The 26,091-nt window shown below is 47.7% G+C and overlaps 1 protein-coding gene across 4 annotated transcripts in view; it reads left to right on the top strand.

Moving 5' to 3' along the window:
* Positions 1-26,091, top strand: part of RBL1 (RB transcriptional corepressor like 1) — a 139,143-nt gene that overhangs the window by 81,402 nt on the left and 31,650 nt on the right. For all 4 annotated transcript variants that reach the window (XM_073555364.1, XM_073555363.1, XM_073555366.1 and 1 more), the window contains exons 13-14: positions 8,695-8,856; positions 8,971-9,103. In XM_073555364.1, the coding sequence (XP_073411465.1) occupies positions 8,695-8,856; positions 8,971-9,103 (295 nt within the window). The remainder of the gene's footprint in view (positions 1-8,694; positions 8,857-8,970; positions 9,104-26,091) is intronic.

The raw sequence follows: 26,091 nt of genomic DNA, 5'->3' as shown, positions 1-26,091 counted from the left end.
GCCATCAGATCCACATTCGGGTTTCCCCAACATTGACAAATATGCCGGAAAACCTCGGGATGGAGAGACCACTCCCCGGACGCAAGACCCTGCCAGCTGAGAAAGTCTGCCTCCCAGTTCTTTACGCCCGGAATGTGGACTGCGGAGATCGCAGAGTGATTCTTCTCGGCGGGCAGGGAATGCGCCCTGCTGCGGGTTCCCCCCTGGTAATTGATGTAAGCCATGCCATGACCGTGGCATTGTCTGACTGAATCCAGACAGGGCGACCCACCAGGAGATAAAATAACGCAAAGCCAGCCGGATCGCCCGAATTTCTAGGAGATTGGGAGGCGTGATTCCCGAGGCGACCAACGTCCTTGGGCCGTGTGGTGACGATAAACGGCTCCCCAGCCGAGGAGACTGGCGTCAGTAGTGAGAACCAGCCACTGGTCCAGGGGAAAGGGCTTCCCCTGATGAAGGGAAGAACTCCATGTCCACCTCCTGAGTGTGTGCCTGACCTGAACGGACAGCCGTCACGGGCGGTCAAGAGAAAATGGGTTCTTGTCCCTAGGGGTCAAAGGTGAAGCTGGGTGAACAGAATTTCTTCCGTCGCTGCCACCATTTTCTCCAGGACCCTCATGCCGAAATGGATGGCATAAGGAACTGGCTGGCGGAGTGCCTGAACTCCCTGATGGAGGGGTTAGGGCCTTGTCCCGAGAGAGAATTACCAACAGGTGTCAAAGATCATTCCTAAGAAGGAAATCTTCTGAGCTGGGACCAGTTTACCAACCACCCTAGGTGGGAAAGCGTATCCAACTTGATGTTTACGAATTCCTCGCAAGCTCAAAAAGACGGTTCTTTGACCAAGAGGTCGTCCAAATATGGCAAGACGACTATTCCCCGAGAATGCAGGATGGACATGACGGCCGCCATGACCTTTGTGAACACCCTGGGGGCGGTGGCTCGCCCGACAGGCAAGGCTTTAAACTGGTAATGTAGGCCGTGGACAGCGAAGCGTAGGAGCCTTTGATACGAGGGAAAAATGGGAATATGGATGTCGATAGAGGCCAAAAAGTCTCCTTTGTCCATTAATGAAGTGACGGAGCGAAGGGACTCCATCTGGAAATGCCTGATTTTGACAAATCTGTTTAGGAGCTTTAGGTCCAGCATGGGCATTACAGTTCCGTCCTTCGGGACCACGAACAGATTCGAATAGAACCCCTAGAATTTTTCATTTTCCGATACGGGAACGATAACTCCGTTGTGACGCGATGGCTTTGAAGAAGGCCCAAGCACATGCTTCCGCTCTGGGAAGACTGGAAAGAAAAAAAAAACGTTTTGGTGGGTGGTTGACAAATTCTATTTTGTACCTAGAGGGCACCAGCTCTCTGACCCAAGCGTCGTGCACGACGGTGAGCCAGACATGGCGAAACCAGAGCAGGCGACCGCCTACTCTGCTGGTGTCGACCGGAAAATGCCTCGAGTCTTTTGGTTGAAAATCTGTGGGACCTTGATCCCTGGCACTAGATGTCAGACATATACTTGCTTTACTCTGTCGCCTCATTGGGGGACACAGAACCATGGGTGTTATGCTGCTGTCCACTAGGAGGCGACACTATGCATAATCTGAAAAAGATTAACTTTGGCTCCTCCTCTGCAGTATACACCCCTGGACGGCATCCGTCTTCTCCAGTTTTTGCTTAGTGTCGCAAGGAGGCACACCTAAAGATTTTTTTTTTTTTTTTTCCCGACGGATTACAGATGAAGAAAAGTGGATCTCCAGCGAGACTCCCGACATGGCTCGTTCCTCGGCCCCCTATTACGGGGTGCCCAGTTGAAGTTGAGATGGCTATTCCCCCATGTTGCTCCTTTCCCAGTCCCTCGGGTACTGGTTCGAAGTCGAGACACCCCCCCCCCCTCCTTCCCCAATCCCTTTGGGGTCTGGGTTGAGGTCGAGGCGAGGATGAAGACCCCTGATGGTGACAGACGCACCCTCCCTAATCCCCCTCTGGGGGCATTAGGTTGAGACGCCTCAGGTAGGGTCGGTACAAGGCAGCATTCTGCAGCTTAAACAGCCAGGGACCCCAGCCCTGCTGCGGGCTCCTGTTGGGGCCGGGGGAGAGTGCAGGCAGACATGGACATACAGAGACAGGGCTCCCTGCGCCCCTGTCTCTGCGGCAGCATCAGCTACATAGCGCCTCAGGGGACCCCACACATGGCACCGTTACCGCTGCTAGCCCCACCGCTATCCTGCCTCTCAATCCGGAGGGGTCTGGTTCAGATCTGACCCCCTCCCGGACATCCACGCCGGCCTGGAGCCCTTCTGGGCATCAGGCTTCTAATTTAGACCGCGGCTTCGGCCTAGCTGAAGCCGCCGCCTCCTCCCCGGCCCGCCCCCCGGATGACGAATATGACACTCTACAGTGTCATAGAAGGGGCGGATCGAGGCAGAAAGGGTGCGTTTTTACATAGCCCTGCGCGCTCTTTTTTTCAGCTTTCCACCCCCTTCTTCCTCCTCGTCTTCTCGGCGGCCATCTTCGCTTCAGCAGACTCCGTCTGTGACATAAGCAGCAACGTCAGCAGTCTCCGGGGGGCACAGGACTGTGAATTGTCGGCGCTGGACCTAGGGACACACTGGTGGGGTAAGATCACAGCTGGGTTCTCTTTACTCGGCTGTGAATCCATATTACCTATAACGCTTTCCTATAGTTTTCCTCTGCGTAGCCACCCCTGTAGGGTGCTCTGCTAGCCAGCCTCTGTGCACTATGCCGGGCTCAAGGATGAGAACCAGGCAGGACTGCTTTTATGCTTTCTGCACAGCCTGCAAAACCACTCTCCCCAGTGGGAGCACGTACCCGCACTGCAGGGATTGTATCCAAAATACTGGGTCAGAGCCCCATGAAGCCCCTACCATTGCTTCAGCGTCTGCTACCATGCCGGAATGGGCTACTCAGATATCGCAGTCTATGACACAGTCCATAGATAACCTAACCTCCACGCTACTCCAGGCTCTGCAGGGTCATGCCTCGGCTATGAACTTTACCCAGCAAAGGGACAGCTCATGTCAGGAACATGCCGTTTCCGACACTCACAGACGTAAGCAGACCCACAGGTCGCGTTCATCCGCTTCATCCCATAGCACACGGTCATCACCCTCCAGGGAGAGACACCGTGGATCGAGGTCCCTTAACAGACAGACAACGCAGATCTCCATAGCGATCCCTGACCACAGAAGACCTCCGCCCCAGTTCGCCCACGAGAGAACGCCTCAGTGACACGCAGGAATCGGAAGGCATCTGTGACTCCAACTCAGACAACGAAACGGAGAGGTCTCTGGCTCCTAGCCCCCCGAGCAATACGGCGCTAGTTGAGGACGTGATTTCTTCCATCCATCGGGTGCTGGACATTTCTGATCCACCCCCGGAAGCCCCAGAACACAAAATTTGTTTTGAAAACCACCTAAGGTCTTCTCTAATCACCCGGAATTTCAGGCGATACTTACTAAGCAGTTTTCGCAGCCTGAGAAGAAATTCTCCAATCGCAAATATCTGGAAGCAAGGTACCCCTTTCCACAGAAGGACACCAAGGAGTGGACAGATCCACCCGAAGTGGACCCCCAGTCTCTAGGCTAGCAGCACAGACCCTCCTCTCACTGCCAGATAGCTCAACCCTCAGGGACGCAGCAGACCGGCAGGTAGAACGCATGGCTCGTTCAATCTTCGAAGCGGCAGGGGGCCTCTCTGGCTCCCGCGTTTGCTTCAGTCTGGGCGGCCAAGGCCATTATAGCTTGGGCCAAAAAATTGCAGGCTGGCCTCCAAGCCTCAAATCCTGAGCTGTCGGACCAGGCAATGCAAATAGCGGTGGTAGCAGATTACATGCTTCATGCAGCTCTGGATTCCGCATGAGGTGTAGCGGGAATAGCATCAAACGCCATCACGATCCGGCGTATCCTCCTGGCTGCGGGAATGGAAAGCGGACGCGGCCTCAGAGAAGTCCCTCACGCATCTCCCGTACCTCAGTGGGCGGCTTTTTGGTGAAAAGTTGGACATAATGATATCCAATGCCACCGGAGGTAAGAGTACCTCTCCCTCAACTAAAGCCTAAGCGCACGTTCAGAAGGCGTAACCAAACTCGATTCCGATCCAAATCGTAACCGTTCTCCGCACAGAGACAACCCACGGGTGGCGCAGAGGCCGGACAGGACCTGGCAGTCGAAAGCAGGCCAGGCAAAGCCCAAAGGAGGGAAACCTCCAGACTTTCTCCTCTTCATGACTCACGAATTCCGGAAGACTCCCCACCCGTAGGCGGACTGCTACTCTTTCAGCAGGTCTGACTGCCTATTACAGAAGACAGGTGGGTCAAGGAAATAGTGTCTTCCGGATGCAAGATCGAGTTCACTTCCAGCCCACCGAACAGGTTCTTCCTCTCTGTCCCCCCAAAACCGCCAGACAAGGCTTGTGCCTTCTATCAAGCCGTTTCCTCCCTCCTTCAGGCAGGAGTCATAGTACCGGTTCCTGCAGAAGAGCGCTTCCGAGGGTTCTACTCCAATCTGTTTGTAGTCCCCAAGAAGGGAGGCAGCATTCGGCCCATACTAGACCTAAAACAACTAAACAAGTATGTTCGAGTTCGTCATTTTCGCATGGAGTCCCTTCGGTCAATCATTGCGTACATGGAGAAAGGAGAATATCTCGCCTCCATAGACATACAAGACGCATACCTACATATACCAATTGCTCCCACCCATCAGAGATTTCTCAGATTCTCAATCAACCAGGACCACTACCAGTTCGTGGCTCTCCCGTTCGGACTCGCCACGGCTCCCAGAACGTTTACCAAGATCATGGCAGCCACCATGGACGTTCTACACTCCAGAGGCATAGTAGTCGTTCCATACCTGGACGACCTTCTCATCAAGGCTTCCACCTTCAAGGATTGTGATGTCAGCGTCTCAATCAATATCGACACTGAGTCGCCTGGGCTGGTTAGTCAACTTACAAAAGTCTTCAACTACCCCGAGTCAGTCTCTGACCGTCCTGGGGATGTTATTCGACACCTCCAGAGGTCTGGTGCTCCTTCCCAGGGACAAGGCACTGGCTCTCCGTCTAGGAGTCCGCATACTCCTCCGCAATCCCCCCCCGATCTCTCCAGTTTGCCATGAGAGTACTCGGCAGGATGGCAGCAGCAATGGAGGCGGTACCATTTGCCCAGTTTCACCTCAGGCCTCTTCAACTAGCCATCCTCAAGTCATGGGACAGGAATCCTTTCTCCCTCGACAGGGAGTTCCTTCTCACATCGGCAACCAGGAGGTCCCTACACTGGTGGCTCATGCCAACCTCACTTGCAGCGGGAAAATCCTTTCAGGTCAATGGAAGGTCCTGACCACTGACGCGAGCCTGACAGGTTGGGGTGCGGTGCACCTACATCACAAAGCACAGGGCAAGTGGTCACCAGTGGAAGCGAACATGCCCATCAGCATCCTGGAAATTCGGGCCATCTTCCTGGCATTGACAGCTTTTCGTCAATTACTGGCAGCCTCTCTTATCCGAGTATAATCGGACAATGCCATGGCGGCGGCATATGTGAATCACCAAGGCGGGACCCGCAGTTCCCAGGCGATGAGAGAAGTGGCACATATTCTCCACTGGGCGGAAGACACGAGGTCGGTACTCTCTGCGGTCCACATCCCGGGTGTGGACAACTGGGAAGCCGACTTCCTCAGCAGGCAAGGAATGGACTCGGGGGAGTGGTCTCTCCATCCCGAAATTTTTCGCCAGATCTACCATCGCTGGGGGACCCCGGACATGGACCTAATGGCATCCCATGTCAATTCAAAGGTCCCCAATTTCATCGCCAGGACATGCGATCCGCGGTCGCTCGGAGCAGATACCCTGGTTCAGGACTGGACCCAGTTCCAGCTTCTGTACATTTTCCACCTCTTCCCCTGATATCCAGAGTCGTGAAGAAGATCAAACACGAGGGAGTTCCAACCATCCTGATCGCGCCAGACTGGCCCAGACGTACATGGTACGCCAACGTCGTAAAACTTATAGCAGATGCCCCCTGGCGTCTCCCCGACCGTCCCGATCTTCTGTCACAAGGCCCGTTCTTCCACCAGAACTCAGGGGCCCTCAATTTGACCCAGGCCCTCAGTTCTAACCCAGGCAGGGCTCTCACCCGATGTCATTAGAACCATGATCAGGGCACGGAAGCCAGCCTCCGCCAAGATCTATTACCGTACCTGGAGAGCTTTCTTTACCTGGTGCGAATCCTGAGGCCAGATCCCACTCCCTTATTCCCTCCCAAAAATTCTTGGTTTTCTTCAATCGAGCCTGGACGCCAGGCTATCCCTGGGCTTGCTTAAGAGCCAGGTGTCAGCGCTCTCAGTGCTTTTCCAGAGGCGCATTGCTAACAAGCCGCAAGTGAGGAATTTTCTCCAGGGCGTCTCCCGATTGGTTCCCCTCTACAGACGTCCACTGGAGACGTGGGACCTCAGCCTGGTCCTGACAGCATTGCAGGCACCACCTTTCGAACCCCTTTAAAAAAAAGTCCCACTCGGCCTTCTATCACAGAAGGTGGTCTTTCTGGTGGCAATCGCCTCGCTACGCAGGGTGTCTGAACGGTCGGCACTCTCCTGCAGACGGCCCTTCCTGGCCTTTCACCAGGACAAGGTGGTTCTCCATACGGTTCCATCCTTCCTTCCGAAGGATGTGTCCAACTTCCACCTCAATGAGGAAATTTCACGGTCATCCCTTTACCCGGTTCCGGTTCATAGAGTGGAGAAGGCTCTGCATACGCTTGACTTCGTCAGGGCATTGCGAATATACGTGTCTAGGACTGCACCCTTCCGGAAGTCTGATTCCCTTTTCCTTCTTCCGGAAGGCGTTCACAAGGGTCTGCCGGCTTCCAAAGCTATCCTTGCCAGGTGGATCAGGTCCACCATACAAGAGGCTTACCGCCTTAACAACTCTCCCCTTCCGGCCGGTATCACGGCACATTCTATGCAGGCGGTAGGGGCCTCCTGGGCCATTCTGCACCAGGCTTCGGCACAAGTGTGTAAGGCGGCCATTTGGACTAGCCTACACACGTTTACAAAACACTACAAAGTTCATACCCAGTCCTCAGCAGACGTGAGCCTGCGTAGACGGGTTCTGCACGCTGCAGTGCCCCAAGTTTAGGGACCTGTCAGCACAATATTCGTCCATTGCTTCCCACCCAGGGACTGCTTTGGGACGTCCCATGGTTCTGTGTCCCCCAATGAGGCAACAGAGTAAAGGAGATTTTTGTGTACTCACCGTAAAATCTTTCTCTTAGCCTCTAATTGGGGGACACAGCTCCCACCCTGTTGCCCTTACGGGCCGTTGTTACGGTTGAGTTCTCATATTGTTCTTTGAGCTCGTACATAGTGGCCTTCTTACAGGCATGATTATGTTATTTCTGTTATGTTCATCCTAATGCTTTTGCACAAAACTGGAGAAGGCTGACGCCGTCCAGGGGTGTATACTGCAGAGGAGGAGCCAAAGTTAATCTTTTTCAGATTATGCATAGTGTCGCCTCCTAGTGGACAGCAGCTTAACACCCATGGTTCTGTGTCCCCCAATTAGAGGCTAAGAGAAAGAGATTTTACGGTGAGTATACAAAAATCTCCTTTTTGTATTCAACCTTATTTTTGGGTTTTTGGCACACAGCCCCTCATCCTATACTAGTAGCTTTATCAAGCAGGCATAGCTTTTATTAAGTTAACAGGGGTTCTTTTGGGAATATAAAAGCAGCTTTTATGAGGTGGCTCACTATTATATGCATACTTTTAATCTGAACTGTGATTGTATCTAATTGCTAATGGTGGTGCCCTTATCTTTGGGTATCCTTGATTTTTAAATGTAGATAAATTTATCTGTTCTGTATACCCTAATGAAAATTTTTATAGTTGTACTATATTCTGGTGATCTCCATTATAGCATGTCTTTTCTACTTATTAGCAAAATTAAAGACACCCCCCCCCCCCATCATGTATTTTTTTTTTATATATATATATATATATATATATATATATATATATATATATGATATAGTGCTGATGAAGGAAAGATGTATATCTTTGCACCGTGTTAGCCAGTAGATATAAAAATATTCAGAATTGAGAGTCCTCAGTGGTTGATACAATCTTTTCAGTTAGCCTTTAAAAAGGTAACACATTGCAAGCTTTTGAGACTACTCAGGTTTCTTTCAGTGCTGATGAATACTCCAATCAGCATTGCCTTCTCTTGCTGTTATTGGCAGCAACAGGCCTGGGCTGATGGGAGTAGTGCTCGCATCAGGTGACGCCTCTGATCAGAGGTAAACTTTTTACCGCTGGTCATATCTGCTGGCACTCTGACCGGCGGTAATAATCTTAGTATCAGAGCCGTCGTTTTTTCTCGCACTGTCATGCAGATGACGGTGTGGGAAACACCCAACGATCGGGGTGCCGAGTCCGAACAGATACACTGACTTGCTGGAGAAGTCAGTGTTTGGTGTTCATGCCCAAAGAGTAGGTGTTTGCTGCGGACACCAACCTTTACTGTTCGGGTTCGCCCATCACTAATCACTAGTTTTTGAGGAAGGAAGCTGGAAACCTGTAGCAGCAGTTTCATTGTATTTTTCAGTAGCCCAAAAAAGTCTATTTGCAGCAAGTAAAAATGTATAGAGCAGAAAGAATAAAATCTGTTTATCACATAGGTCATTGAAGTATTCATCCGGTCAGAGGATGGATTGTCACGAGACATGGTGAAACACCTAAACAGCATTGAGGAACAGATCTTGGAGGAGCGAGCCTGGGCAAGCAGCTCTGTTCTGTGGGACCTACTTCGGGCATCAGAGACTGTGCCAACCTGTGAGGAGGTATGGTATATAGTGTACAAATTGTATGTTCGTACACCTCTCAAAGGTGGTAATTATACTACTGAACCCAACTCAATTTATAGATTGTTTCTCATTTATTTTTTTCACTTTCAGGTTATAATGCCAAGTAACTTTGAATCTGGCAATGAAGCAGGCTTAGGACATCTCCCTATGATGCCTGCTTCGCCAATCATTCATCCTCGTTTGAAAGAAGTGCGCACTGATCTTGGAGGCTCTTGCAGAAGAGGTATAGTTACTTTTGACTTACCTACTTCAAATGTAGTCATGTATGTTGTCTGTGTAAGGGAAGGGGTAGTGGGTTGTATGGACTTTGCCAGTTGAAAAGATTGAAGTTATTGGGTCAGAAAGTAACTGACATTTAGAGACAGCAATTGCAGCCAACAGCACACAGATTGTTCACTAGGATGCATGTTCCAAGAGTCCCAGGACCCAATAGAGACAATAGCTTACAGGAAAATGAAGGCGGAACAGCATCCAATCCGGGTGAAGAAATAGTTTCTTCAATCAGCCATTAATACAACGTTTCGACCATATCTTGGTTTACTTGAAATAGACCAAGATATGGTTGAAACGTTGTATTAATGGCTGATTAAAGAAACTATTTCTTCACCCGGATTGGATGCTGCTCCGCCTTCATTTTTCCAGTAACTGACATTTAGTCTTCAGGGAAGAAGCCTCTTTTTAGACACAAGGATGGGATAAATGAGCTTCAAACAGTTTTTTTGCATTTGTCATTGGTGTAAACCTATTTAGTGTACAGCATTCTAAGGCTAGTTTCACATTAGCGTTTACGGCCGCCGCTAAGCCCCGCCCCCTGCCACACCTCCGCCGATAGCTCCACCTACGGACACATGACGCTGCATGCGTCCTGCGTCCCCTATCTTTAGCACTGGGGACGCAGGCCGTGCGCAGTATGCGTTTGGCGGCGCATGCGTCCTTTTGACGCTGCGCCGAGCGCACCAAATTGCAACCTGTTGCGTTTGGCGCTGGTCAGCGCATCGTCAAAAGGACGCATGCGCCGCCAAACGCATACTGCGCACGGCCTGCGTCCCCAGTGCTAAAGATCGGGGACGCATGCAGCGTCCTGCATCCGTAGGCGGAGCTACCGGCAGAGTCTCTGCAGGGGGCGGGGCTTAGCGGCGGCCGTAAACGCTAATGTGAAACTAGCCTTAGAGCTCTCTCATGTAGTGATATTGTATTTTTGGATGTACAATTACAAATTGATGATGGCTTTTTACTAACAGAAGTATATTGCAAACCAACTTCCACCAATTCACTGCTGCATTTTGACAGCGCTCATCCGCTGTTTTTGAAAAAATCCCTACCTTACAGCCAGTTTTTACGACTGAAAAGGATTAACAATGACCCCATCAGGTTTAAGGAACAATCCATGGACCTCTATAAACGTTTTTCAGACAGGGGTTATCCCAAATCTGTTTTGGACATGGCATTAAAGAGGGTTGAGAACTGTCCTAGTGCTCCATTTGAAAAGAAACGCCAGGTCCAACAGAACAAAAAAGAAAAAAGATTTATCTTCAATTTTAGATTTGGTCCTATGGATTGGCAAATTAGATCTGCGATCAACAAGAATTGGCATTTGCTAGAGGGAGAAAAAGAAATTGCGGATATAGTGTCCAGGGGCCCGCTTGTTACATACCAGAGGACTAAAAATATTAAAGATATTCTAGTTCGCAATCGTGTAAAAACTGAATCTAATGGTTGCAGAAAAATATGCCTGTAGGTAATCACAAATGCGGAAATTGTTCTGTCTGTTCCTTCCATCTTACTACTAAATATGTACAGATTAAGAGTAAACACCTCATGAAATACATTACACCACCAAAGTCTAAAAAACTATCAAAGGTGTAATATTGGTACGGACATCATGTTGGAAAAATCGCGAAGCAACAGAGAACACAAAGACAAACTGCGACCAAAGATTCCAATACTATATAAATATATGCAAAAATCAGTGCTTTATTAAATACAAGGGTATCTGGAGGGGAAGGGGTCCACCAAATGACACATGTTAAAAGGGAAGTTCACCGGACATCTGGATGGTGATCATATTAATATACACATACATATATCCATTCTTAGGAAACCACAAATAGGATAATATTCATCTAATCAAAAAATATATTGCACATATCCCATATGGCCTAAGAGGAACTAAAAAGGCATGTGAAACCCGCATAGATAATTAATCATCCTTATGTAATATTACCAGATTATTAAGCGGGAGTATGTCCAGGAACGTCCACCCCCAACGCGCGTTTCGGCAGATTGTGCCTTTCTTTACAGATTGTAGGTATTTCACATAAAGTTCAAGATTTTATAGCATGCCGCACAAATTACGTTGTATACGTTGTTTTTTGCCTATGCGGTTTTCACTATATTGGAAAGACTATTCTATTCGTCCCTTATTTGTACGTTTCCGTGAGCACTTTAACTCCATCACCTCGGGTAAAGGGGTCCCGAGATTAATTGAACATATAAGAAAAAAACATGCAGGAAATCCTGAAGTTTTACGGTTCGCAGGGATTGAAACCGTAAAAAACGCCTGCACATGGAGGGGACCTAAATAAATTAAGAAAGGAGGCTAGAAGAATTATTCGGACTCGTGCTCAAGGTCCATCAGGTTTCAATGATAAAATCGACAGGAATGCGTTTTTGTGATTTTTTTTTTTTTTTTTTTTCTTTGCTTTCCACTTGTTCATAACTAATGAGATGCTGTCACCTGATGTTTGGTGGGTGGGACAAGGGCAATGGTTGCTTTTAAATATGTTGTGAGCTTTGTCCTACATATGACCTGTTGAAGCGCAATGTAAGCGTGGAATGATCGGCGTCTGTACTTGCTCCATGGTTTTATCTGCGTGCTGTTGGTAACTTTATGCCACAGTAAAGGATATTTTTGCACGGGACGGAGTGTGCCTATCCACTTTCTTCTCTATGGATATACAGACTATTTTCCTTGGAAGTGGCACCCGTGTTCCCTGATATGTTTGCAGCTTCATTAACCCAAGGTCATACAGCTGTGCCTTTGTCCTGCTTTTTTTCTTCTATGGTATGTAATTTATAACAGGATTTTGGTTGCTTACCGTAAAATCTGTTTCTCTGAGCCTTCTTTGGGGGACACATGAACCATTGGTGTATGCTGCTGACAGCATACCCAATTGTGTGTCCCATAAGTATTCTAGTAGTACCTTTCATAGCCCCTGACCCCCCATCTTTTTTTTTTTTTTAAATTCGTTTATTAAACATCAGGGTATAAAGAATGCACATCATACACAATAACTTATGATAACAGGCGTTTTACAAAGCATACATGCCTCTGTCCATAATAAAATATAATACAAAGAGATTGCACACTCTTACAGATAAACAAGGTAATGTGTACATTTCTTTCCAAGCATATGTAAAGAATAACTGTTTGTTTCCCCATATGTATCTCACTCTAACTTCACAAACCTTGTCATGTCATGCAACAGTAAGAACTAACTAAAACTCCTAAACTACCACTACATCAACTAATACCCACTATTCCCGTAGCCTAGTTTCCCATACCATATTATGTTGCGTGTGGTATTCAGTCTTGCAATGTGAAGTGAGAGGAATTCAACCTCTCCCAGATCTTTTCAAATTTACCCGGGCATCCCCTATTTTGGTATAGCGTGCGCTCATATGGAACAATTGAATTCACCAATTTAATCCAAAATCTAAGGGAAGGATCCGAACCCTCCATCCACCTCAGTGCCAGCACCTTCCGTGCCATTAATAGCGTCTCGCGCAAGAAGACCCCAGTATAGCGATCCCAAATCTCCTCCACCCATACCCCAAACAAGCAGACCAATGGCTCTAGAGGGACAGGGGCCTGCACCAGGGACGTCAGTGTAGTCACCTCTTTCCAGTAGTGTAGAATAATGGGACATTGCCACACCATATGGATAAAATCAGCATCTGGCGAGTGACATCGCATACATTTTGACGATTGAAGCCGACCCTTCCTAAAAAGTCTCAACGGAGTCAAATATGATTGATTTATTATATACAGTTGTATCATTCTGTTATTAATAGATGGTGATACTCCAATCGGAGACTCCAGAATCTCCTCCCACTCCTCTCCTTGCGTTTCAGGGATGAGTCGTTCCCACTTCATCTTAACCCCTTCACCCCCAAGGGTGGTTTGCACGTTCAAGACCGGGCCAATTTTTACAATTCTGACCACTGTCCCTTTATGAGGTAATAACTCTGAAACGCTTCCTTGGATCCCGGTGATTCTGACAATGTTTTCTCGTGACATATTGTACTTCATGTTAGTGGTAAAATTTCATTCAAATCATTTGCGTTTATTTGTGAAAAAACGGAAATTTGGTGAAAATTTTGAAAATTTCGCAATTTTCCAACTTTGAATTTTTATGCCCTTAAATCACAGAAATGCGGCACACAACTTGATAAGTAACATTTCCCACATGTTTACTTTACATCAGCACAATTTTGGAACCAAATTTTTTTTTTGTTAGGAAGTTATAAGGGTTAAAAATTGACCAGCGATTTCTCATTTTTGCAACACCATTTTATTTTTACGGACCACATCACATTTGAAGCCACTTTGAGGGGTCTATATGATAGAAAATACCCAAAAGTGACACCATTCTAAAAACTGCACCCCTTAAGGTGCTCAAAACCACATTCAAGAACTTTATTAACCCTTTAGGTGCGTCACAGGAATTTTTTGAATATTTAAAAAAAAAAAAATGAACATCTAACTTTTTTCACAAAAAAAATACTTCAGGTTCAATTTTTTTTTTATTTTACCTAGGGTAACAGGAGAAATTGGACTGCAAAAGTTATTGTGCAATTTGTCCCGAGTAAGCTGATACCTGATATGTGGGGGGGAACCACTGTTTCGGCGCATGGCAGAGCTCAGAAGGGAAGGAGTGCCGTTTGACTTCTTCAATGCAAAATTGGCTGGAATTCAGATCGGACGCCATGTCACGTTTGGAAAACCTCTGATGTGCCAAAACAGTGGAAACCCCCACAAATGACCCCATTTTGGAAACTAGACCCCCCCCCAAGGAACTTATCTAGCTATGTGGTGAGAACTTTGAACCCACAAGGGCTTCATAGAAGTTTATAACTTCTATGACCCCAAAAGTTGTTGTCCAATTTGTCCTGAGTAAACTGATGCCCCCCCATATGTGGGAGAAAACTACTGTATGGGCACACGTCGGGCCTCGGAAGGGAAGTAGTGACGTTTTGGAATGCAGACTTTGATGGAATGGTCTGCGGGTGTCATGTGCGTTTGGAGAGCCCCTGATGTACCTAAACTATTGAAACTCCCCACAAGTGACCCCATTTTGGACACTAGACCCCCCACAGAACTTATCTAGATGTGTGGTGAGCACTTTGAACCCCCAAGTGCTTCACAGAAGTTTATACCGCCCGGGCGTGAAAATAAAAAAAATCATTTTTTCCACAAAAATATTTTTGCCCCCAATTTTTTATTTTCCTAACGGTAACATGAGAAATTGGACCCCAAAAGTTGTTTTGCAATTTGTCCTGAGTAAGCTGATACCCTACATATGGGGGTAAAACACTGTTTGGGCGCATGGCAGAGCTTGGAAGGGAAGGAGCACCATTTGACTTTTTCAACTCAGAATTGGCTGGAATTGAGATCAGACGCCATGTTGCATTTGGAGAGCACCTGATGTGCCCAAACAGTGGAAACCACCAATTCTAACTCCAACCCTAACGCCAACACACCCCTGGCCCTAACCCTAATGGGAAAATGGAAATAAATACATTTTCTTTTAATTTTATTATTTTTCCCTTACTAAGGGGGTGATAACGGGGGGTTTGATTTACTATTTATGGCGGTTTTTATATTTGGCAGCTGTCATACGCTAAAAGACGCTTTTTATTGTAAAAATAGTTTTTGCATCACCACATATTGAGAGCTATAATTTTTTCGTATTTTGACCCACCGTGTCATGTGAGGTCTTATTTTTTGCGGGACGAGTTGACGTTTTTATTGGTACCATTTTCGGGCACGTGACATTTTTTGATCGCTTTTTATTCCGATTTTTGGGACGCAGAATGAACAAAACCAGCGTTTCATGACTTTCTTTTGGGGGGGTGCGTTTACACCGTTCCGTGTGCGGTAAAATTGATAAAGCGGTTTTATTCTTCGGGTCAGTACGGTTACAGCGATACCTCATTTAGGTCGTTTTTTTATGTTATGTCAGTTTTATGCAATGAAAACTATTTTATATAAAAAAATAATTATTTTTGCATCGCTTTATTCTGCGAGCTATAACTTTTATTTTTTCGCTGATGATGCTGTGTGGCGGCTCGTTTTTTGCAGGACAAGATTACGTTTTCAGCGGTACCATGGATATTTATATGCGTCTCTTTGATCGCTCGTTATTGCACTTTTTGTTTGGAGGTATGATAACAAATCGTTTTTTGCTTCGTTTTTTATTTTTTAAGGGGTTCGCTAAAGGGGTTAACTAATGGGACAGTTTTATAGGGCAGGTCGTTACAGACGCGGCGATACCTAATATGTGTACTTTTATTGTTTTTTTTTTTTTGGTTTATTTCCAAAAAATGGATTTATTGGGGGATTTTTAAAAAAAATATTTTAACACTTTTTTTTTTTTTTAACTTTATTACATAGTCCCAGGTGGGACATCACTGTCCTGTGACAGATCGCTGATCTGTCACATCACAGATCACTGTGACAGATCAGCGATCTGTCACAGGCACTGCTGCAGACTTCCTCATGCCTGCGCTTTGCAGGCACTGAGGAAGCCGGCTCTCTGCAGGCCCCCGTCGCCATCTTGGATTCGGGGGCCTGCAGGGAAGGAGCCCCCCCGCAGCAGCGCTGCACATTGCGCTGCCGTGGGGGCTCAGGGAAGCACAGAGGGAGCCCCCTCCCTGCCGATGCTTCCCTTTAACCCCCGGTACACCGCGGTCATGTTTGATCGTGGTGTGCAAGGGGTTAACGTGTCGGGGCGGTCTTGTGCCAGGTGTCAGCTGTGATAATTAGCTGACACCCGGCCGCCATCAGCGGTGCTCACCACGTGGGCGCCGCTTATCGCTGAGACGTACTATCCCATCCATGGGCATAGGGGCCCCGGGTCCCATGGACGGGATAGTACATCTGATGTCAGGAAGGGGTTAATAGAGTGTATGGCCGATTCTGCCCCTACTGACAGCATATATGTGTACAAGGAGGATATGAGACCCTGGGGACCCTGCGAGTTAAGAATTCCTATCAGAGGTAAAGATGAAATAGTACGGTCCACACCCCCATCCCTCATGTGCGACCCGAGGACCGATCTCAGCTGTAGATAGTGAAAAAATTGAGATCTCGGAATATCATGTATGGCCTGTAATTGTTCAAAAGACTTTAAGGTCCCTTGGTCATACAAGTCTCCCACTGACGAGACGCCACACTGGGTCCAAAAAACAGCGGACGGGTGATTCAGCAACTCCGGAAAGTAGTTATTACTCCACAGGGGCATTTCAGCTATAACATCCTTAAACCCTATTACCTTCTTAATTTGTCTCCATATTAATCGTGCCAGCCTGAGCAGGGGTAGCAGACGTGGGACATTAGTTTTCTCCAGCTCAAGGAAACCTAATGGGCAATCCGCTTGTGCGGCGTGAAGCAGGTGGCTTTCAGAATTAGGGAGGCAGTTACCCGGCATCCATTTATTTAAAGCTTTAGCCTGACCAGCTAAGTAGTATAGGAAAAAATCTGGCAACGCCGCCCCACCACCCTTCTTTGGTCTTTAAGTGGACAATTTAAGTTTGGGCCTAGTTTTCCCCCAAATAAAGGACGTGACCAGAGAGTTAAGTTTGACAAAAAGACTTGGGCACCGCTACCGCACTGTGCTGGAGTGAGTAGCCAAATTTAGGGAGCAATATCATTTTAATAAGGTTAATGCGTCCAGCCACAGATAGTGGGAGCTTACTCCAAGACGCAAATTTAGCTTTAACCAGGTCCAGCAACGGGTGGACATTAAGTTGTAAATCAAGCGTATTATTATTAGAGATGTGGATGCCCAAATGTTTAAAACTAGATACAATAGGCAGTGAGGAGAGAGCCTCCAGCTGGGGCATCGGAGCATGGGAAAGGGGTAACAAGGCAGACTTCTCCCAATTTATATGTAAACCTGAATATTTACTGAATCTATCTATAAGGGATATCACCTGTGGCAAAGTTTCGTCCACATCATTCAAGAATATCACCATGTCATCAGCATATAGGCCTATGGTATCTACCCGACCTGCTATATCTATACCTCGGATATTAGGGAAGGACCTTATACATATTGCTAGTGCCTCAATCGCAAGGGCGAAGAGAGCCGGGGAAAGAGGGCAACCTTGACTGGTTCCCCTATGTAACGCGAAAGACTCAGATATGGAATTGTTTATTATAATACGGGCCTTAGGTTTCATAGATAATATTTTGATCCATGTTATAAATTGATTGCCAAAGCCATACCTCTGCAAACATGCGGAGAGGAAAGGCCATTCAAGAGAGTCGAAAGCCTTGGCAGCATCTAGCGATGCCAATGCCCATCTATTGTCTGGCACCAGGGAGTTTTATTGGACTATTGACTGGACTCTTCTGATGTTAATAGAAGTACTTTTGCCAGGCATAAAGCCCGTTTGATCTGGATGTATAAGATTCAGTATAATGGAGTTCAGTCTGGTAGCTAGAATCTTGGTAAAAATTTTATAGTCCACGGTCACCAATGAAATGCGACGATAGGATCCACATTCCAAAGGGTCCTTCCCCTCCTTCCGAAGCACTATGATATTAGCCCCGTAAAAGGACTCAGGCATAGAATTCCCTTCCCATATTCCCCGAAATACCTTTACCAAAAGTGGCGTCAATATATCCCGATACTCCCTGTATAGTTCAATAGGTAACCCATCAGGTCCAGGGGCCTTCCCAGAAGCCATATCTGTTATAGCCTTATCTATCTCCTCTGCGGTTAACTCAGCGTCCATAAGGGCTCGTTGTTCCGAGTCTAATGTGGGGAATGATATATTGGACAGATAGTCTAAACACCCCAAAGTGTCAGTCACTTTTAGATTCATATAATGACCTGTAGTAATCCTGAAAACAGCCAAGAATAGCCTCGGTCGAAGACACCAATGTGCCGTCCACCCTGCGGATCTGCAGTATCGTATTAGAGGTGTTATGTTGGCGCACCAGATAGGCCAAAAAATTTGCCAGTCTGATTCCCCAATTCGAAATAGGATTGACGAGTAAAGAATAATTTACGCTTAGACTTAGTGTCCACGTGCTCAGTATAAAGCCTCTGGGAAGCCAGCCACTCATTCCTATTCCCGCTGGTTTGGTTAGATATATATGTTGCCTCTGCGTCTCTCAGTCGTTGCTCCACCTCATCATCCTTCCCCGCGGTTACCCGCTTAATATAAGAAATCGTGGAGGACGAGCAGCCCCTCAGATATGTTTTAAGGGCATCCCAGAATAAATTAATATCCCGGGGTTCCGGGTGGGACGCGATGAAGCAATTCAACTGATCAATCGTTTTGTCGGGACACCCCATCACTTTTAGCCAGAAAGGATTTAACTTCCAAGCTATCCCATTGTTTACTTGCTCATATTTGAGTGTAAGGATGACCGGGCTATGGTCTGAGATCCCCATACTTCCATGCTCTATATCAGCCACCCACATTGCCAGACCGCCAGAACCGAATATATAGTCTATGCGTGATAGAGAGCGTTTAGTGGATGAGTGACAGGTGTATTCCCTTAACTCAGGATGACGCATTCTCCACAAATCCAACCACCCGCCACCCTCCATAAATGATAACGGGGTTATAGTTGTTGGGGAGGACCCCCCGGTCGTTTCATCATCCAGCCTCAATTTATCAAGGCAGTTATTCATGACCATATTAAAATCGCCCATACAAATAACATCTGCGTCCGGGTAGTTAAGGGCAAAACTCATTGCCTTCTGCAGGATCGATATACGAGCCGGAGAGGGGTTATAAATACATAAGACCACATATTTTCTGGTGTTTATCAATGCGTGAACAAAAATGAAACGACCCTCAGGATCCCTTCGAGTTTCCCTCGCTTCCCATCTGACATCTTTATGTATCAACAGTGAGACCCCTCTCGAGTAGCTGGTATGAAATGTATGGGCTGACCACTGTACCCAGGGCCTCTGCACGCACCACGCTGTATCCCTAGTCAAATGTGTCTCCACCAAGGCCGCAATGTGAGGACGGTAATGTCTGACCTGTGAGAAGACCTTGACCTTTTTTCGAGGAGTTTTTATTCCCCTCACACTCCATGTCATACGTATTAGCTCCGACCCCATATTTTACTCCTCTGAACATGGTGCATAATATTACCCGGGCAAAGTTTAGAAACATCACCTAGAGACTGAAATCGTTGTTGACTGCGGTTATAACCTAAAAAAAAAAAAAAAAAAACGCTACGGAAAAAAAACAAAGTGAAAAAACAACGAACAACATAGGAGCAGAGTCCTGTACTCCCATCACAAAACAAACAAGGGGATACCATCACTGAACCCAGTGTCCGGTATTGTTGGAAACCTGGACGCCATCAAGTAAAGCTCCAATCAGCCGATTAAGAGAAAAATTCCAGTTGGCAATAGATGCTTTAGGATTCTTTTCCAGCAGACCCTCCGTGGGATCGCAGCCACTCCGCCGGATCTGTAAAAAATGAAGTAGAACCTCCGTGGACCACCCGGAGCCGGGCTGGGTAAATCGAGTACACCATATTCCTCTCCCGTAGATGTCTCTTGACCTCCGTAAACTGCGCCCGTTGCTTCTGGTGTTCCGCAGAGAAATCTGGGAAAATCGAGATCGTGGCATTGTTGAACTTAATCGGACTCTTTTGCCTTGCCAGTCGTAGAGCCACGTCTCTATCCCTGAAGTTAAGGCTGCGCGCCAGGAATGGTCTAGGCGGGTCTCCCGGAGGAAGAGGCCTAGTAGGGACTCTATGAGCTCTTTCCACTGCAAAGATTGAGGAGAATTCATCGCCCAAAGTAGTTTTAAGCCAGTCTTCTAGGAATTGCTCCTGATGTTGTCCCTCCGATCGCTCCGGCAGGCCAATAATTCGGATGTTGTTCCGACGCATTCTGTTCTCCAGGTCGTCTGCCTTTTGCCTCCACGCATTCATGGAGCCCGCCACTTTCGTCAGCTTAGCTTCCATGGGCATGATGGTGTCCTCCACCTGGGATACCCGCGTCTCCACCTCCGTAATGCGGCCCTTCATGGCTTGCATATCTTGTCCGAGGCATCCCACCTCGGTGTATACGTCCTCTATCTTCCCAGACAGAGACGTCCTGGTCAGGGAGATGGCCTGCATGAGTTGCTCGGACGCCTGTTTAAGGGTTAATTCCCCCTCCCCACTCCTCCCCGCTCTTACGCTGAGCTTGTGTGGGGTTATTTTTAGTCCCACCTCTGCTGCCTCTATTTCTCTGCTGTAATATATCCAAATGGTAATCAACTGAGCCACTCTGCATGTATTTACTCCATTCACTGCCAGCAAGCAGCCTGAATGATACAACTTCCCACCTCTGCTGCCTCTATTTCTCTGCTGTAATATATCCAAATGGTAATCAACTGAGCCACCCTGCATGTATTTACTCCATTCACTGCCAGCAAGCAGCCTGAATGATACAACTTCCCACCTCTGCTGCCTCTATTTCTCTGCTGTAATATATCCAAATGGTAATCAACTGAGCCACCCTGCATGTATTTACTCCATTCACTGCCAGCAAGCAGCCTGAATGATACAACTTCCCACCTCTGCTGCCTCTATTTCTCTGCTGTAATATATCCAAATGGTAATCAACTGAGCCACCCTGCATGTATTTACTCCATTCACTGCCAGCAAGCAGCCTGAATGATACAACTTCCCACCTCTGCTGCCTCTATTTCTCTGCTGTAATATATCCAAATGGTACAACTCCATACTTCTGCTGCTTGACCATTTTGCTGCATATTTAAATGTGCTTGCTAAAGCTTTGGTATAATTCATTTGTTGCACTGTATGTAATACTTACTGCTTTAGATCTGTGACTGGGGCCTTTCTAGATCTTATCAGGTGGAAGGTGCTATAGCATTTTGCCACATCTTGGTCTAGTGCCTTTGATCATCTAACCATCCCCTGGTGTGCTGGCCCCAGCTGCCAAATTATACCCAACCATCTCCCACAATCCCTCTCTCCTGACCCTGTAGTGTGGCCTATATATGTAGTAGTTGCTAAGGGGAAGCACGCAGTGTGGGGTACAGCACGCAAGCATCCCATAAGCAAAGCATCACAGAAGATAAGCATCCAGCAAAACGGCAGTTATACATGGCAGTTAGTCAGGGCAGGAGTCAGGTAACCCACACCTTGCCTTCCCCTTTAACCATGTGCTTTATTTTTATCCTCCTGTGTTCCCTTGCCATCCACATTCATCACCCTATCCCCCCTCCATCACGACTCATACACATCAGCCCCTCTATACTTCCCTCTCCCATGTACAGCTCCCACACACTCCTCACCTTCCTGAGAAACCTCAGCCCATCTTGCCCAAACACATAACAGAAAAAAACTACTTACAATTCCAACAACTATTGGCTCTTTATCTTCCTTCTCCTACTGATTTCAGGGGACATCTCCCCCAACCCTGGTCCACCATCCCCCAACCTCGACCCCTACCCTACCTCATATCGAAACCACAATAATCTGATTAACATTACTTGCACTCCCTCATCTCAATCTTTTAATTGTGCCCTCTGGAATCCACGGTCTGCTTGTAACAAGCTTCCTTTCCTACACAACTACTTTCTGAACAACTCTCTTAATCTGTTGGCCCTCACTGAAACCTGGATTCAGGATTCTGACACTGTCTCTCCTGCTGCCATTTCCTACGGTGGCTTACAATTCTCTCACTCCCCGAGACCCACAAACAGACCTGGTGGTGGAGTTGGCATACTCCTGTCCCCACAATGCGCTTTCCAGGTCATCCCCCCAGTCCCATCACTCTTATTCCCTTCTTTTGAGGTCCACACCATCAGGCTCTTCCGTCCCCTCTCCCTCAGGGTAGCGGTCATATACCGGCCCCCAGGCTCACCCACCCTCTTCCTTGACCACTTTTCAGCCTGGCTGCCACACTTCATGTCCTCAGAACTACCAACCCTCATCCTGGGAGACTTCAACATCCCCATTAACAGCCCTAATTCCACATCTGCATCCCAGCTTCTATCACTAACCACCTCTCTAGGCCTCTCACAGCTTTCAACCTCTGAGACACATAAGGACGGTAACACCCTTGATCTGGTCTTCTGCCGGCTCTGTTCAATCTCCCACCTAAACAACTCACCGCTTCCACTCTGACCACAACATTCTCTCCTTCACGCTCACAAATCCTCGCGCACCCCAACTCATTCCTACCTACCACACAGTCAGAAATCTACAAGCTATTAACCCTCAGACACTTTCATATTCCCTACACTCATCTCTGTCCCCAATCTCCTCTCTTTCCTGTCCTAATCTGGCTGTTCATCACTACAATGACACTCTTAGAAGCACCCTTGACCAAGTAGCTCCCCTCACCCTCAGAACCTCCAAACACAGAGTAAAAGAGCCCTGGCTCACATCGCAAACTCAACTTCTCCAGCGATGCTCCAGGAGTGCTGAACGCCTATGGAGAAAAACCCGCACACCAGAAGACTTCATCCACTTCAAATTTATGTTAAGAACCTATAACGCTGCCCTTCACCTTGCCAAACAGACCTACTTCACCACCCTGATCTCCTCACTAGCCAACAACCCCAAGAAACTTTTTGACACTTTTCACTCCCTCCTCAGGCCAAAAGCACAAGCCCCTATCACAGACATTTGTGCTGATGACCTGGCCTCCCACTTTACAGAAAAAATAGATAATATCCGTCAAGAAATCTGCTCCCAACCACCAAGTGCTGTGACTCCCATCCCTTCCTACATCTCCCCTGGCTCACTCTCCACATTTGATCCCATAACAGAAGAAGAAGTCTCCAGACTCCTCTCTTCTTCTCGTCCGACTACATGCACTACCGACCCCATTCCCTCACATCTCCTCCAGTCTCTCTCTCCAGTCGTCACAACCCACCTAACTACAATCTTTAATCTCTCCCTCTCCTCGGGCATTTTCCCATCCTCCTTCAAACACGCCATCGTTACTCCACTTCTAAAGAAACCTGCTCTCGACCCATCCTGCACAAACAACTACAGACCAGTCTCCAATCTCCCCTTCATCTCTAAACTTTTGGAACGCCTAGTTTACTCCCGCCTTACCCGTTACCTCTCCATTCACTCCCTTCTAGACCCTTCACAGTCCGGCTTCCGCCCCCTACATTCGACTGAAACTGCACTCATCAAAGTGACCAATGACCTTCTGACAGCAAAACGTAACGGTGACCACTCTCTGCTCATTCTTCTTGACCTATCTGCAGCTTTCGATACTGTTGACCACCATCTCCTACTCTCTAGGCTCCAGTCACTAGGCATTAAGGACACTGCACTCTCCTGGTTCTCTTCCTATCTCTCTGACCGCTCCTTCTGTGTTTTGTTCTCTGGCTCCACGTCATCTCCTCTTCCTCTTGCTGTCGGGGTACCTCAGGGCTCAGTCCTTGGCCCCCTTCTTTTCTCTCTCTACACGGCCCCAATTGGACAGACCATCAGCAGATTTGTCTTTTCAGTACCATCTTTATGCTGATGACACACAACTATACACGTCTTCCCCCGACCTTACCCCCGCTGTACTACAGAACGCCAGTGACTGTCTGTCCGCAGTCTCCAATATCATGTCCGCTCTCTATCTGAAACTCAACCTCTCCAAAACAGAACTTCTTCTGCTCCCGCCGTCTACTAACCTCCCTAAATCTGACATTTCCTTCTCCGTGGGTGGTACCACAATAACACCCCGGCAGCAGGTGCGCTGTCTGGGTGTTATGTTTGACACCAATCTCTCCTTTACATCCCATATACAATCCCTTGCCCGCTCTTGCCGCTTACACCTAAAGAACATCTCTAGAATCCGCCCTTTTCTCACTATGGAAACAACAAAAACCCTCACTGTTGCATTGATCCACTCTCGCCTGGATTACTGCAACGCTCTATTAATTGGCCTCCCCGTCACTCGACTATCCCCTCTCCAGTCCATACTCAATGCAGCAGCCAGGATCGTCCATCTGGGTAATCGGTACTCGGACGCGTCCGCTCTTCGCCAGTCCTTACATTGGCTGCCCATTCATTATAGGATCCAATTCAAAGTACTTGTTCTCACCCACAAGGCTCTCCACAGTGCGGCACCCCCTTACATCTCTTCTCTCATTTCTGTCTATCGGCCTAGCCGATCGCTGCGCTCTGCAAACGACTTTCGACTAACCTCTGCACTAATCCGTACCTCCCACTCCCGACTCCAAGACTTCTCCCGTGCTGCTCCTATCCTCTGGAATGCTCTACCCCAAGAAATCAGGACTATCCACAATTTGCATAGTTTTAGGCGCTCCCTCAAAACACACCTGTTCAGAGCGGCCTATCACATTCACTAATCAAAGTCATTCTCTGTGTAAGTGTGCGTGCGTAGCCCATTCACTATCTCCATCCATCCTTCACTCCTGCAAGATGGCTGGACCTTCATTGTAAATACACCATTGTAAATACACACCTGTACTCTGTATCTCCCTCACCTCATTGTAGATTGTACGCTCTCACAAGCAGGGTCGTCTTATTTCGTCTTATTTTGCTTTAATTATTGTATTGTTAGCGTTGTTACTTATGACTTGTATTTTGAAACTGTTAAACTGTAAAGCGCTGCGGAATATGTTGGCGCTATATAAATAAAGATTATTATTATTTATTATAGTGGCTCTTGAGCCCTCAGCATGGTCTATTCTGGCATATTCTTTTAGCTTTTCAGCTGCCATTCCAGATCCCTTGGAACGGCTCGTTTTAAAAGCAATAGGGCAAAGCTAGGGAGCAGGAACCGTGCACAGTATTTGAATCAGAGTGACAGACAGGGTATGACAAAGGTATGGTGACTGCAGGGTTCCAAGTGTAACACAGACCCGCAGTGTCTCACAAGGGGGAAATATCCAGTCTCAGGCGGCAGGCAAGGGCCCCCACAGCCCAGGAAGTAACCCACAGGGATCACAGCCAGGAAGGGATCCAGGTCCCACTAGTTATGGCACTGGCAGGGTGGGCAATATGGTGAATAGAGGGACGCGGGGCCCAATTTTTCAGGGCACACACCGGTCAGTTTGTCTGCTCACCGTTCCCTGTTTCCTCAGCGCTGCAGTGATGGAGCCTGGCACCGCGTCTCACACAGGCAGAGCGCGCGCCTCTAATATGGCCGCCGGCCACCCGAGTCCTCAGAGCCGCAGGCTTTGTGGGCAAAGCATAAAATTAGTATTGCGCATGCACCGGTGTTTTGCATCACTTTTTATACCCCGTAAGTCTTCCAAAGGCAAGCTGTCTGGTCCTGGATGCCGGAAATCTTACTGAAGCCCTGCACATTACATCGGAAGCTTCGGATAACAAACCGGTTGGGCAAAGCATACTGCGCACGTGCGGAAACCCTATGTGAACGCAGTAATAAGAAGAAACAAGTGCGTAGGGCAAGACAGGGGGGATAAGCCCCCGCCCATCGGACTGGACCGCGTCGATTTGCATACATCGAAAAACAGATTAAAAAGGTATTTTTGCATCAAAGGTGGGGGGTCAGGGGCTATAAAAGGTACTACTAGAATGCGCTGATCTTAACCCGATAAGCCTCCAAAATTGCATTTTTTTATCCAGCGAGCAATCGTAGCCTTGGAGGCTGGCAGCACCATCTGGAATGACGAATAGGAGAACAGTCTTTCTAAAGGAAGCAGTCCTAGCCAGATAGATCCTCACCGGCCTGACCAGGTCTAGCCTGTTCATTGAACGCTCTAGAGAATGAGTCGGAGCAGGACAGAAGGAAGGGATAACAATCTCCTCACTCAAGTGAAAAGTGGATACCACCTTGGGAAGGAAAGAAGGCGGAGGCCGCAACACCACCTTATCTTGGTGAAGAACCAAGAAGGGGGGGCGACAGGAAAGAGCCACCAACTCTGAGACGCTGCTAATGGAGGTGATAGCCACAAGAAACACCACTTTCCAGGACAGAATGGACAGGG

Source organism: Dendrobates tinctorius, unplaced genomic scaffold (assembly GCF_039654945.1).
Source record: "Dendrobates tinctorius isolate UK_male_01 unplaced genomic scaffold, ASM3965494v1 ptg000223l, whole genome shotgun sequence".
Lineage (NCBI taxonomy): Eukaryota > Metazoa > Chordata > Amphibia > Anura > Dendrobatidae > Dendrobates > Dendrobates tinctorius.
This window is presented reverse-complemented; position numbering and strand designations above follow the sequence as displayed.